At 36.5% G+C, this 15033-nt stretch overlaps 1 protein-coding gene across 3 annotated transcripts in view; it reads right to left on the bottom strand.

The window, feature by feature from the left end:
* Window positions 1–8875: 8875 nt before the first annotated feature.
* Window positions 8876–15033, bottom strand: part of SNAPC1 (small nuclear RNA activating complex polypeptide 1) — a 43930-nt gene continuing 37772 nt past the window's right edge. For all 3 annotated transcript variants that reach the window (XM_019833099.3, XM_011283254.4, XM_019833098.2), the window contains 2 exons: window positions 12880–12978; window positions 8876–10005 (listed from right to left, as the gene is read on the bottom strand). In XM_019833099.3, coding sequence (XP_019688658.1) covers window positions 9953–10005; window positions 12880–12978 — 152 coding nt within the window. In that variant the 3' untranslated portion in view covers window positions 8876–9952. The remainder of the gene's footprint in view (window positions 10006–12879; window positions 12979–15033) is intronic.

Raw genomic sequence — 15033 nt, 5'->3', positions numbered from 1 at the left:
AAAAAAAAAAAGTGTAGGCTCTGGGGGCATCTGGGTGGCTTAGTCGGCTAAGGATCTGACTACAGCTCAGGTCATGATCTCACAATTTGTGAGTTCGGGCTTGTGAGTTCAAGCCCCACATCAGGCTCTCCATTTTCAGCCCAGAGCCCGCTTCCTGCTTCAGATCCTCTGTTTTCCTCTCTCTCTGCCCCTTCCTCACTCACACACTTACTTTCTCTCTCAAAAATAAGTAAACATTTAAAAAAGAAAGGCTCTGGAGATAGACCACAGGGGTCCAATGTCTTGATCACTCACCAGCTCTGTGATACTGGGCAAGATACTGATTACTTACCATCATTGTGCCTATGTTTTCTCTTCTGTAAAATGATGATGAATAATACCTCCTTATTATTCTACTTCTGTAAAATGATGATGAATAATACCTCCTTATTATTCTACTTATGGCAGTATGACAAATCAGATACTTTCAAAGGGCACTGTCACTCTTCCTGGATAAATTACTATAAAAATAATTTTTAATGCATTCCTGTACTCACTAGAAAGTAAGGAAAATCTCCAAGGGGAAAAAGAAAACAATGAGCTGAAACCAGACCAGGAGACAGTATGTTGCAAGCAAATGGAATAGTGACCAGCGAAGCAGAGTTGACCTGATAACTCCTGCATCAAGAGACCAAACTTGGAGCTTACCCTGAGACTCCAAAGACATTAGAGTTATCAGAACTGGAGTACTCCTGGCTCACAGCAGGCATAAACATAAGTCCTCTGTAGAGGAAAGCATTTCAAATTAGGCACACAGGATTCCCACATGTTAGATTTGAGAAAATATAAGTTCCAAAAACAATGAGGATAAAAACCACCATGAGTGAGAGCAGAAACAACAAATAATAGATTAACTTGTTGAATTTCAGCTACTGAAATTATCAGATACAGAATGTAAAATAATTGTTTGAAATATTTAATGAAATAAAAGTTGAACTTAAAAAAGTCAAACAGCAAGAGAATATCAAAATTATGTAGGTACATAGAAATAAAAATCTCAAATGAAAAAGCAAAATGGAAATTAAAAACTCAGTGGATGGAGCCATGGCCTGGCTTGGACTTAGCTCCCCTTGGTGCCACAAATTCTAGCCTAAGGAGGCCTACCTGGAAGCCCATGCCTACCTTGTTTTATTTCACCCTGCCCAGTCACCCAGGCTTTACACATTGCTAGAGATACTCTCCTTATCTTATCAAAAATTGGTATCAGGAAAAGTATGTAAATCTACTAGAGGACAAAGAAATTTCTTTTTTTTTTTTTTTTTTTTTATGTTTATTTTTGAGAAAGAGAGAGACAGAGAGTGTGAGCCAGGGAAAGGCGAGAGAGAGGGAGACACAGATTCTGAAGCAGGCCGCAAGATCGGAGCTGTCAGCACAGAGCCCGACGCGGTGCTTGAACTCATGAACTGTGAGATCATGACCTGAGTTGAAGTCAGGTGCTTAACTGACTGAGCCACGCCGATGCCCCAGGACAAAGAAATTTCTGACTACACAGCCCGAAGGAGACATTGTACATTTTTCGTTTTCTTCTCTGAAGCAGTAAGTACCAGTCATGGAGATACAGAAACATTATAAAGAGATATGATCCTATTTCTGTAGAGTGTAGTTTTGTGAATTAATTTTATTTGTAAATACAAGGGATTTTCAGAAAGAAGACTAATAGAGTTATTTACTGGTACAACATATACAGTATATAGGCAATTTTGCTAGTAATTTGGTACTGTGTTAGGTGTCAGTGGGAACACTAAAGATGATAAGCTATATTTTTTTTATTGGTTGATTCATCTTTAAATATAGACAGAATGACTTTCCAGACATATGGTCTCTAAATAAAGGATAGGATATTTCATTTTTAAATGCAATGCTAAAGTTGGGGAAATTATCTACTGGGAAAATTTTATAGGCAACTAGTTGAAATTTACAGAAAGAATATGTTCAGTTAACCAAGTGTATAATAAAATGATGTGTAGAATTAGCAAGAAAGGCAGTATACCAATTATGCTACAAGAAACTAAGAGATAAATCAACAACTTAAAACATGTAACAAAGGCAGAAGAGTTAACAATTTGTGAGACTTGAGCAAAATTCATTTCATTTAAATCACATACACTATAAGATGTTCAACTAATCTTTGGGGGTTGACTTCTCTAAAAATAGTTAACTTAAGCTAACAGCCCAATTAATTAGGTACTATGGTGACAAGGTATTTGAAATCAGCCTGTAGATAATGTAATTATATGAAGGCTTTCTCTTTTTTAATTTTTGTTATTTATCTTAAATAAAATAAGATTTTTAAAGCCTCATATTGAAGCACTTGTAAGAAAAGAAGACTGGTGTATATAAAAGTTTTCCTTCATAGCATAATCTGTAATTAGCCTGATGATCAGGCTTTGCAGACTGCAACCAAAAGCAAATTAATAACATAACTTGATTATTCTTTAGTACTTAGAATTTTGGGAAGATTAACTTCCTTGAAAAATCAGGGATTTTTAACATTTTCAGAAGTGCACCAACTTCTTTTAAGCCATTAGGTTAGTATCACACTACATTACGATCAATCGCATGTGGGTGACCTAAATGAGTTAATAAACTCTCCAAAAATACTAAGTGGAACCTTGGTAACCTGGGAGACACTCAGGGCACAAATCTAGTGAAGAAGGTTTAGTAACTTATGGGTGAAATGGAGGCTATCATCTCATTCTTTTCTGTGATAAAAATATAGGGGATGCAATCCTTTTTTTTTTTTTTTTTAATGTTTATTTTTGACAGAGAGAGACAGCAAGTGTGGCAGGGGCAGAGAAAGAAGGAGACACAGAATCCAAAGCAGGTTTTGGGCTGTCAGCACAGAGCCCAGTGCGGGGCTCGAACTCATGAGCTGTGAGATCATGACCTGAGCCAAAGTCGGATGCTTAACCGACTGAGCCACCCAGGTGCCCCCGGGGATGCAATCCTTGAAAGGAGAGAGTCATGTTCATATAACTTCACCCCTGAGTGAACAGGGGTACAGTGGAACAGGTCTTCCTGCCTGAGTCCTACAGACCTGAGGAATCAGGAAGGAAACCTGGGTTGTCAGAGTGGTTAGAAATCGAGATGGGAAATCCCCCAGGGCAGTGATTATAGAGAGGGCCACCCCCAAAATGTGAGTGTAAAATGCCCTCACAGCTTAGGCTGAAAGCAGGCAATAACTCCAATGATTCCAAAGCAGGTGAACTGCTGAAGAGCTCAAAGTTCAAGCCTTGCCAGGATATAGTGATGTGGCAAACACTCCAGGCTTTCTGGTAAAACTTCATAAGGGCCACACCTTAGAAATAAGAGCCGTGTACCAGAAATGAGGTATTTTCCCTAAAACTAAGAACAAAACCAAAATAGATCCCCTGTAACAAAGCTTACAGTCAAACCTCTTACAAGTTCAAGATGCTGTCAGTCATTTAACTGCTTCCTAGAACAAAACACTCTTCAGAGGGAAATAATAGAATCCAGAATCTCTGACATGTATCATTATACAATAAAAAATTACTAGACAAGGAAGGAAACAGGAAAATGTGACCCTTAGTAGGAAAAAAAAAAATCAGCCAATGAAACACAAACACTGATGAACCAAATGTTGGAACTAGCAAAGACTTGAAAATAACTAGATAAGTATATTAAACAATCTGTAGTAAAAGATGAAAATAGTGGGTAAAGAAATGGAGAATTTCAGTGGAAGTATGAAAACCATGGAATAGAACCCAGGGACATCCTAAAATTGAAAAATCCAACACCTAAAATTTAAGTTATTGGATAGACTAATTTCAGATTGACTACATTAGAATTAAAGACTCATCAATTCGGAAACAAGTCAAAAGGAACCATCCTGTCTGAAGCACAGAGAGAAAAATTATTGTGGGGACAAAAGCCACGATGACCTGTGGGACCCTATCAAGCAGTCAACACACATGTACTTGGTATCTTAGAGAGGAGTGAGCCCGGTATGGTGTGTAGGACACGGAGAATATAAACCACAGCAGGCATGTCATAAATTGTTGAGAACCAAAAACAAAGACAAAGTCATGAAAGCATCCAAAGACAGCATATCATATACAAGGGAATAACAGCAGGAATGGAAACTAACCTCACGTCAGACACAAGGAAGAAGGCTGAAGGCAATGGACCAATCTTTAAAGCGCCAAAGGAGAAGCTGTTAACCTAGAATTCAAATACCAGCAAAAATACCTTTTAGAAATGAAGGTGAAATAAAGACATTTCAGACCAACAAAACCTGATAGAATGTGTTTCCAATGCAGCTGAACTACAAGAAATTCATATTAAAAGAAGTTCTTCAGACTGAAGGAAAATTATTCCAAATGCAAGTCTAGATTTGCATGAAGGAAAGAGGAGAGCTGGAAAAGGTTCAGATGTGGGTAAATGTCTACAATTTCTTCTCACTTTTTTGTGTTTACAGCAAGAATTAAAATGTATAATGAGGTTCAGAACATACAGAAGTAAAATATGTAACAATATCACAATGGAGAGAAGGAGGTCTAAATGGAATTATACTGAGTGAATCTACAGGTAGATTTTATGAAGTCACAGGTACACACTGTAACCTCAGGGCAAACCCACTCTGGCCCCAGACCAACTTCTCCTAACCATTGTGCAATGCTCCTGTTGTCAAGTGAACATTTTTGCCACCACTTGATTACTTCACTTAGTTGCAATATCGATAATTTATAACATCATTATTTTATTATTTTTTAATAAAATTTTTTAATGTTTATTTTTGACAGAGACAGAGCATGAGCAGGGGAAGGGCAGAGAGAGAGAGAGGGAGACACAGAATCTGAAGCAGGCTCCAGGCTCCGAGCTGTCAGCACAGAGCCCGACGTGGGGCTCAAACTCACAGACCACGAGATCATGACCTGAGCTGAAGTCAGACGCTTAACCGACTGGGCCACCCAGGCGCCCCAATCATTTTAAACCATGAATGGACTGAGAAATTCTTGAGATTCAAAAGGCCTGTGGGCTCACCTCTTCTAAAGAAAGCTGCCAGAGTTGGGTCTTTCCACATAATTTGCTGTGCCCTGTGCCTTGTGACCCTGTTACACTGGCCACAACTGATTGTACCAGAGACCTCTGCCATGGAGGGTAGACATAATGGAGGCCAGAATAACCCAGCAGAATAATCTCTGCCCTATCAGGAAGCTCTCTTTGGGTTTATTCAGATCCTCTTTTGGGAGCAGTAGGAGTAGCAGACAGAGAAATGTACAGAGAGAAGCTGGAAAACACATGAATAAGAGTATGCATACTGGGACTACACAGCACCCATTTCAAAGATGTGGACACAACCCAGCCATCTGAGCTGCTGTGTTCACTACGTGACAAAGAGCTGTTTTTCCAGGTGTCCAAGAAGCTTTGCCTCTGAGATGGTTGCCTCTCATTTTATCCTCTATATTTTAAAATAAGCCTCCAGCACTTAAGATAATATGAATGTGCCTTTATTTCTTGCAACCAAAAGGAGCCTGTCCAAATTTATCTTAAGAAGAAAAACAAAACAAAACCCAGACCTGCAATATACAGCACATGAAAAACAATTCAGGCATAAAAAAATACTACATTACTACACAAAAAGGCTATACAGTCTGAGGCTTGAGTATTTAATACAGGGAATTTTTTTAATGTGCAATGAAAATTACTACATAGTTCAGAAGATAAATGAAAATGTGAATAGTTAAGCACCCACCACAGTCTTCTCAATGCCATTTAAAAAGCAAGCATTCTTGGAACTGAAATTCAAGAATCAAGGGGAAGTTAGGAAGGCATTAACAATTCTGCTTATTTTCCTAGGCTCTTTACAAAGGTGAAAGCAAAAGTTAATTTTCAGTTCATAAAGCTCATTTTTAAAGATACTTAAAGATAGCTGATCTCTCCATATATTTGTGAATCTTTTTGTCAAAACCAAAATAGGTTATTAGAAAGAGGATATATATTGTAGCTAATCCACCTTGACAAAAAGGAAAGCAGGCTCTCCTTTGTCCGTTGAGCCGAGAGCCCTGTCTCATGTCAATCTGAAAATCTGTGTAAACACATAAGCTTCCAATTATGGGCCTAAGAAAATCACCTCAAAAATCACATTAAGCACGAATAAATCACTCTGGTTTCCTTGGCGTTCAAGTACTTTTTAAAAGCTTACTTTCCAGCTGTTATTGTTTTGAAATTTAGCATTCATATCTTTGCATTTTCAAAGCATTATGCAATTCTAAATATTTTTAACAAGTTAGTAAAATAGTTCTGTATCATCTTGAATTTACAACTGAGAAAAGGATTTAAACAAAAAGGAATTTTTTAAGGATACATAATGAATCCTAGTGGCAGAACTAGGATACAACTATTTGACTCTCTAGTTTCTAGTTCAGAAAATTACAGGTACACAAATCATTTAGATAAATGCATTTTTAATACATTTCCCTATTGTACCACTGTTCTGGAAATGCCTGTAAGAAAACAAAATCCTTGCCTAAAAGTTGGTTCATGATCTCTCCTTTGGCAGTAAGAAAGAGCTTGCAGATGATACAACCGTGTCCGTTTCAGGGAATAAGCACTTTAACCGGGTATTAAAGAGACTGGGGATGTTTCCCCACATTAAAAATGTCCACTCACAGGGAGCCTTTGAGGCATTAAGGGGTTATAAACCCAGATGGGATCATAGGTGTGCTTACAACATAAATTCAAGAGTATCAGAAAAGAAAACACACAGGGTCACTTTCTTCTGAAGACATAAATTACAATATCTTGTTTTCAAAGTGAAAAATGTTGCCCTAATCAGTATCTACACAAGCTCCATTTCCTATATGGCTCCACTTCTTTTATTCATGGCTTGTTTTTAAATACTCCAAGTAAGCCTGGCATATGACATTAAAGCTACTCAAATTCCAAGCCTCTACTTTGAACAGCACTTTCATATATTAAGATTTCTGAAAGTGGAATTTTAATGTTTATATATTTATTTTTGAGAGAATGAAAGAGCGTGAGAGAGCCTGAAACAGGGGGAGGGGCAGAGACTGGGGGAGAGAATCTCAAGCAGGCTCCATGCTGTCAGTGCAGAGCCCGACGTGGGGCTTGATCCCATGAACCATAAGATCATAACCAGAGCAGAAATCAGGAGTCAGAAGCTTAACTGACTGAGCACCCAGGTACCCCTGGAATGGTTTTAAAATATATCTTGTGACTATAAACACTGCCACACAACTGCTCTTCCTTCTAAAAAATTAGTAAGTATTTAATATTAAAATCATGTATTTATGACTTGAAGCAGCATTATAATCAAGTTGACAATACAAAGAACTTAATTTAGTAGGTAGCAAGTATTATGACACCACATTTTAATTCTGAAATCCCACTGTTAAACACAAATATTTTCTATTTGAATTCTATTTAATAAACTTCAATTTCATATTTATTTTTTTTTTAATTTTTTTTTTCAACATTTATTTATTTTGGGGATAGAGAGAGACAGAGCATGAACGGGGGAGGGGCAGAGAGAGAGGGAGACACAGAATCGGAAACAGGCTCCAGGCTCTGAGCCATCAGCCCAGAGCCCGACGCGGGGCTCGAACTCACGGACCGCGAGATCGTGACCTGGCTGAAGTCGGACGCTTAACCGACTACGCCACCCAGGCGCCCCTTCAATTTCATATTTAAAGCAAATTATCAAGTGATTCACATGCTATCATCATCATATATTCATGAAAAACTTGCTATCAGCTAAAGCATTATACTGTGTCAGATGTGGCTATATAACAACTCACAACTGTTTAATACAATTTTGTTACTTTTAATGGTCTTTCTACATTTTCTGCTGTTAAGATTCAGGCTATATTCAACTGGCAAAAATTACAGATTGATAGCAAGTGTAACGGAGACGTGGCAAGTCCTTTGTAAATACTGTTAGAAGGAAAGTAAATTGGCAGTCCTTTTGGATTTCAATTTGGCAATAATTGACAAAATTTTACATATATTCACATAGTACAACATGCAAATTCATGTGTAGTTTATCCAACAGAAATCCCAGCCTAAGTGAGCCAAGATATACACATGAAGATCAACACAGCACTGTTTGAAATAGTGAAAAATGAGACGAATCTGTGCACAAAAGAGGCACCCCAGCAGGCCTGAGACTGCAATCCTTAGAAAGGTTGGCTTGCAAGGCTGGTCCCTGGCTGACATCTGGGAACTTGGCTGGTGAACAGTTCCCTACGCAGAAATACAGCTTTCCCTGAGGACCCAAACCTGGCATATGAAGCCATCATGGGACAGACGTACTTGATAACTCAGACCCACCCTACACTGAGACTTAACTGGTTTTAAACTTTCCTTACTGCTTAAGCCACTGTGAAATAGGGTATTATTGCTTACAGTCCAGAGTATTCCTCTGGATTTCCAGTTCTTTTGTCTTATGTAAAATGACACTGAAATTATAGGCAAGAGTCCTGTATTTGTATCCCAGATGCATCACTTACGAACGCTGTGAATGTGGGCCAGGCACTTACCATCTTAAGACAGAGTTTCTTCATTGTATAAGTGAAATGACAACCTTGTATTTTGTAAGTACTATTATGCAAAAACAGAGGGCAACTTTAGCTTTACAATGTCTGTAAATGTTAATGATCAGACAAGCTCTAGTAAGTAACCTAGTACACAAGAGGCCAATAACAGATCCATACCTCCAAGTGCCCTAACACTAGAATTTTTAAATCCCAGAAGCTCTACCCAATGTCCACATTATGAAAACCACCCCATCTACTACTGGGAATATCTGAAATCAGGGGAAACAATTTTTTTTGATAACAAATGTGATATCATAGATTCTTATAACAGTTTATTTGGGCTAGCATTAGTATTTTGATTTTAAAAGATGACAGATATCACACATTTTCACTCACAGGACATTTGCAAAATTCCTGAATTTACAATGCTAGAAGACAACATGGAGTATAATCAACTGTAAGGCAAGTGGAGCCAACTACATGGTCGGAGATGGTCTGCTAATGGCAGCAATTCAAACAACATAACTTAAGTGATCTCCATTTAAAGGTCTTAAATGAGAAATTAAACAGACGCACATCCACAAAGCTATAGACATTTTTTTCTGTATGTACGACTCATTCTAGAATTCACATTACCACTCTTAAAGGTTTTGTCAGAAATAATTAGTATTTAAATATATTTAAATAATGTACTGAACTAATCATATATGTACATATGGACACATGCCTACATGTATCTATATATACACAAACAAACATACATACATTCATAAATGTTAGGCCAAAGGGAGCTTTGAAACAAGCACCGGAGAATATTTAATTGATTGCAGAAGTAGAAACTGAGCTTCCTAAATTATCAATCATTTAAGTTACGGACCACAGAAGTTTCATAGGTTTAAAAATAAAGCAAATAAGGCAAAAATTGTATTGCACTCAACCATACAATATATAGAATAGTTAATACACATCATAAACAAATCCATTACCAGACTATAAATATAATTAACCACTTGCATGTAATAAACATTACTATTTCAAGAACAAGTATTTTAAATAGTTAATATTATCAGAACTGTAGTAATAAAACATCACAAAAAGTTTTCAGAAACAGTAATAATCTGCAAATAACGGGATTATTTCTTTTACATTCTAAATCCAAACTTTATTTCCATTTATGCAGACTTCATAAACAGAAATGTTAAAATTAAATTCTGAAGTAAATTTTTATTTCTAATTTTTTGTTCCTTTAGTATAGAACTATGTTAAGATATTGTCATTTCAAAGAAATAACCTACAGTTTCCCAGAAGAATTATTTTTAATACTGACAGTCTTCCTGTTCAATATACAAAAAATATAATCTTTTCTTCTTTCAGAAAGGTCAAAATTAAGAACTCTACACCAGGTTCTTTGTTCTGGATTTTCTTTTCCTCTTGGGTGCCGTGAACTCTAAAGACATAAAATTAAGAAGGCTGTCAGGTCTAAAAAATAATACTTTAACTGATAACATACATTTAAACTATATAGCTGCTTAATTGGAATGCCTTCAAACAAAGCTCCAAAAATAAATCCTACACCAACATACATGATTTTCTTCAAAAGGATACACTGCAGTTGAAAATCTACTAAGGTAGGTCCTAGTCTTCCTAAATCCTATTTAATAATTGGCTACTTTGAAGTTGTTTCATAGGGGTATGCTCTCCCTATAACTAACACAGACCCAGTAAACCAGATCTGAAAGGTATACAGACCAGTGCAAAGAGAGATAAAGATGTGATTTTCATTTCAATTAAACCTGAAAATGTAACCCAAACCCCTAGTACCATACATCTTTTCGGATACAACAGCAGATGCCACAACTAACACTAACTGAGTGTTTATCTAGAAATAGCTGTGAACCTAAAAATTACAGATCATTAAAACAAAATAACAGAAGATACAAAAACATGAAAATTATGAAAGATGTGAAGAAGTGAAATATTCCCCACCAATGAAAAACAAAAGAGGAGTGACAGGAAAAGGAATGAGAAAAAACAAGGAAGAAACTAAGAAGAAAAAGAGATTCCAACAATCTTCTAGATTCCTAGAAGAGAGCAATGGCCAGGATGGAGTGCAGCAGACCAAGACAGCAAACTTTCCACAGTAAAGCAGGTTCAGAGGTCAGCAAGAGACTTCTTTAAAAAGATGAAACTGACAAAATGCCTCATGTGTGTGAATGTCCTAAGAGGAGATTTATACAAATGAGGAAAAGTTTGAGGAAAAATCAGTGTTTAAGTCTATAGAAAAAATAAATAAGGCAAAAAATAAGGAAAAATAACAAATCTACAGATTAAGGAAGAATCATACTATATTACATGGCTCTATTGCCAGTAATGTTTTGTAAATGCTGAATACTGATATAAGTAAAATAATAATTAAATTGGGAGGCTGGAACTGGGAAGTATACATGTGTTTGAGGTGGGATGTGAAAATATATTAAAGAGACTTAAATCCTTGCCTTCCTCAGTGGAAAGTCAAGAGATAATCCACAAAAGAAGTGACAAAATACACCTATTATTTAAAGACATGGAGGTAATAAACACCAAAACAATAAAGAGTCAAAAGTGATGAAGAAAGAATGAAATAGGAGTCAAAGTCAGAAGACTGTGGCTTCTTATCATGAATATTATAAAATCATTTTGTTAAATCATGTGCATATGTCATGATTTAACCAAATTTTTAGAAATCACAAACTGAAAGATTTTATTTTTTTTAATGTTTATTTATTTATTTTGAGAGGGGGGAGGGGCAGAGAGAACAAATCCCAAGCAGGCTCTGCTAACAGCTCTGTCCCACGAACCGTGAAATCATGATCTAAACTGATATCAAGAGTCGGAGGCTAAACCGACTGAGCCACCCAGGTGCCCCACAAACTGACAAAAATGGGACTTGCCAAACAGCCATAAAAGTGTGTATGTGTGTTTAATTGTTGACTCACAAAATAAAGTTCCCAACCAAGACTAGAAAGAAACTATTGTGAAATTCATCACAAGATTGTAAAGAACTATTTTACGCTGCCATAAGCAAATCACAGAAGCACTCACATTTCTGAAGGTACAAATATTCCCTTTTAGATGTCTATTCTTTGTCTTCTATATACTTGAATAACACCCTGTTTCTACCATAATGAACTGGGTTGTTTTTCTCCCTAACTAAACTGTAAGGTTCTTGAAGGCACAGACTTATCTGATTCATTCAATAAACATTTACTTAAGTCTACTATGAGCCAGTCACTGCTCAGATCTACATAACTGTGATCAAAATAAAATGGTTCTTAAATTCTAGTAGTATATGTCTTTGTAGCCCTGTACATAGCTAAGTGTTTGAAACATGATAGTCACTCAACAAATGTTGAATGAATACAGAGCAAAAATGAAACAAGTCCTTACACATTATTCTTAATCCACATTATATTCATTATTGGATTACCAATTATCAAGCCTAGCCTGCTAAATATAACTTATTCTCTGTAATACTATCATTACCAGAGGTAATATTATTTAAACTGTTGTTTAGGGGCGCCTGGGTGGCGCAGTTGGTTAAGCGTCCGACTTCAGCCAGGTCACGATCTCACGGTCCGCAAGTTCCAGCCCCGCGTTGGGCTCTGGGCTGATGGCTCAGAGCCTGGAGCCGGTTTCTGATTCTGTGTCTCCCTCTCTCTCTGCCCCTCCCCCATTCATGCTCTGTCTCTCTCTGTCCCAAAAATAAATAAACGTTGAAAAAAAAAAATTAAAAAAAAAAAGTCTTTAAAAAAAAACAAAACAAACAAAAAAAATAAACTTGTTTAATAAAACTACAAATTATGAAAACTACAACTACACTAAAAGGTATAGCCATTTTAATTCACATCATGCAATTTACCACTAAATACTTACAATCATCATTTCATAGGTGAAAATTTTTCCTTAGAATTTGAAATAACTATTTTTTAACAATAAAATCTTTTTAAAGTTTTATCCAAAAATTTGTAACTTGTGAACCTTGCCATTTGTTAGGAGTACTCAAGCAGACATCCTCATGATGAGGCATATTCACTTACTAATAACAGAATGTTACCTTCACTTCTCACCTCAATCGACCACTACCTCTCCTTTCCATTTATTTATTGTCTTAACATTTAAAGTGTCATGATTTATGGTATATTAATACTAAAATTCCCCAAATGTCAAAGAAGAAAGTACCACAGGAATATACAGCCAATCATCAAGCTCTTTAAGGACTCTAAACCTTGACACTCTAAGACCAAAACCTTCCATCAGGAGCTTAACAAAATTTCATCTGTACCTGTTTCACTAAAACTTTCATTGTCCTCTTCTTCTTCTGTAATTACAGGCATACTCAGCCTTAAAGATTTATCTTCTTTATGTACATTCTGCATGTCATCTGGAAATAGTTGGGAAAATGATTTTATACAAAAGCAAAGAATGTTAGTCTTTGAGAAAATTTTTTACACAAATAATGTCATTATTACAATAACAAAAATTAGATATTTAAACTAAAAGCTAAAATTGTAATGATAAAGAGAAATATGCATTTTAAAACATGTATCTGTCTTTAAGTACTAATACATTTGTATCTATGCTTTGAAAATAACCTAAGTCTTCCATTAAAGTAAAGAAAATGGAGAAAAAGGGGAAAAATGAAATTAACCAAACATGAGCTTTATTCACACACTCAAGCTTTATTCACACACATCATGGGTTATATCTACAGACATCAGGGAATAATCATGTGTGTTATTTCAACTTTATTAACTAATCACAAATTTAATTTTAAAGTTAATGGCCTTGTTTTGTTTTTTTTTTTTAATTTTTTTTTTCAACGTTTATTTATTTTTGGGACAGAGAGAGACAGAGCATGAACGGGGGAGGGGCAGAGAGAGAGGGAGACACAGAATCGGAAACAGGCTCCAGGCTCTGAGCCATCAGCCCAGAGCCTGACGCGAGGCTCAAACTCACGGACCACGAGATCGTGACCTGGCTGAAGTCGGACGCTTAACCGACTGCGCCACCCAGGCGCCCCAAATGGCCTTGTTTTTAAATGTATACTTTCTTTTCTCACTATATATATTCTACAAGACAGATTTCTCTAGTCATAATTTGCCATTGAATTTCCATTTTCCAAAAGATTTTTCTACATCAACCTTCTGGTGCCTGAAGAAATATCATAATCAAATTTATGAAACACCGTTGTCTTATCAGGTCCCATTTAGCATGTAATTTTTAGGTCCCAACATCAACACCCACATCCAGTCATTCTCTAATCCTTATGCTGCCTTATTCTTTTCCCCATCCTTTTACCACCTGATCTATTATTATATGTGAATTTCTTTCTCTATGGTCTGCCTCCTCCCACTCGAATGTAAGTTTCACAAAGATAGATTTTGATTTAAGTTAAGGTACCCCCAGCACTTAGAAAAGTGCCTCGCATATAGTACAGCCTCAACAAATATTTATTAAATGATTAAATATGGATTTGACTTTTTTTATACCACAGTATTTCATTTAGCACATATGCTAATATGTACCTATCAGTGCAAAAGGCAAGAAATTAAATGAAAATAAGTTTAAGCTTTCTACTCTGAACGTATGTATGCTTGGGACCTTAATGGAGTATAGACTTTATGCAGTGAATAGACTGCTCTAAGGTAGAGTTGAGTAAACGGTAATAAGCTTCCATTTAAACACAATTCAAGCTTAATAAAATAATACCAAGTTTCAAGTCATTAAAATAGAATTTTACCTTTACTTGCAAATCATAAATACTAATTATAGTAAATTACTACATGATTTTTAAGATGGTAGTTTTAGGAAATCTTTTTGTATATCTAATCACTTTTTTTTTTTAATTTTTTTTTCAACGTTTTTATTTATTTTTGGGACAGAGAGAGACAGAGCATGAATGGGGGAGGGGCAGAGAGAGAGGGAGACACAGAATCGGAAATAGGCTCCAGGCTCCGAGCCATCAGCCCAGAGCCTGACGCGGGGCTCGAACTCACGGGCCGCGAGATAGTGACCTGGCTGAAGTCGGACGCTTAACCGACTGCGCCACCCAGGCGCCCCTCTAATCACTTTTTTTTTAACTTGAACCTATAAAATTTTTCAATTTGCAGAATTATAATCAGTACAATCTACTCAAAGTTACTGATACTGTTCTTCACAATCTTTTAGCAATGTCCATCCATATCCATTATTAATGGTTTTTCCCTAATTTCACATTTACAACCTAACAATCTATCCAACAATGTCAACGGACTGAGTTAAAAACTGACAGCTGAGAAACAAGTTTTCATCTAGTCACATGACGATTAACTACATTTTAGAGATGGATTTCTACATTAAGTTTAAAAACTAATGGGGCGCCTGGGTGGTGCAGTCGGTTAAGCGTCCGACTTCAGCCAGGTCACCATCTCGCGGTCCGGGAGTTCGAGCCCCGCGT

This window comes from Felis catus, chromosome B3 (assembly GCF_018350175.1).
Source record: "Felis catus isolate Fca126 chromosome B3, F.catus_Fca126_mat1.0, whole genome shotgun sequence".
NCBI classification, from domain to species: Eukaryota; Metazoa; Chordata; class Mammalia; order Carnivora; family Felidae; genus Felis; species Felis catus.
This window is presented reverse-complemented; position numbering and strand designations above follow the sequence as displayed.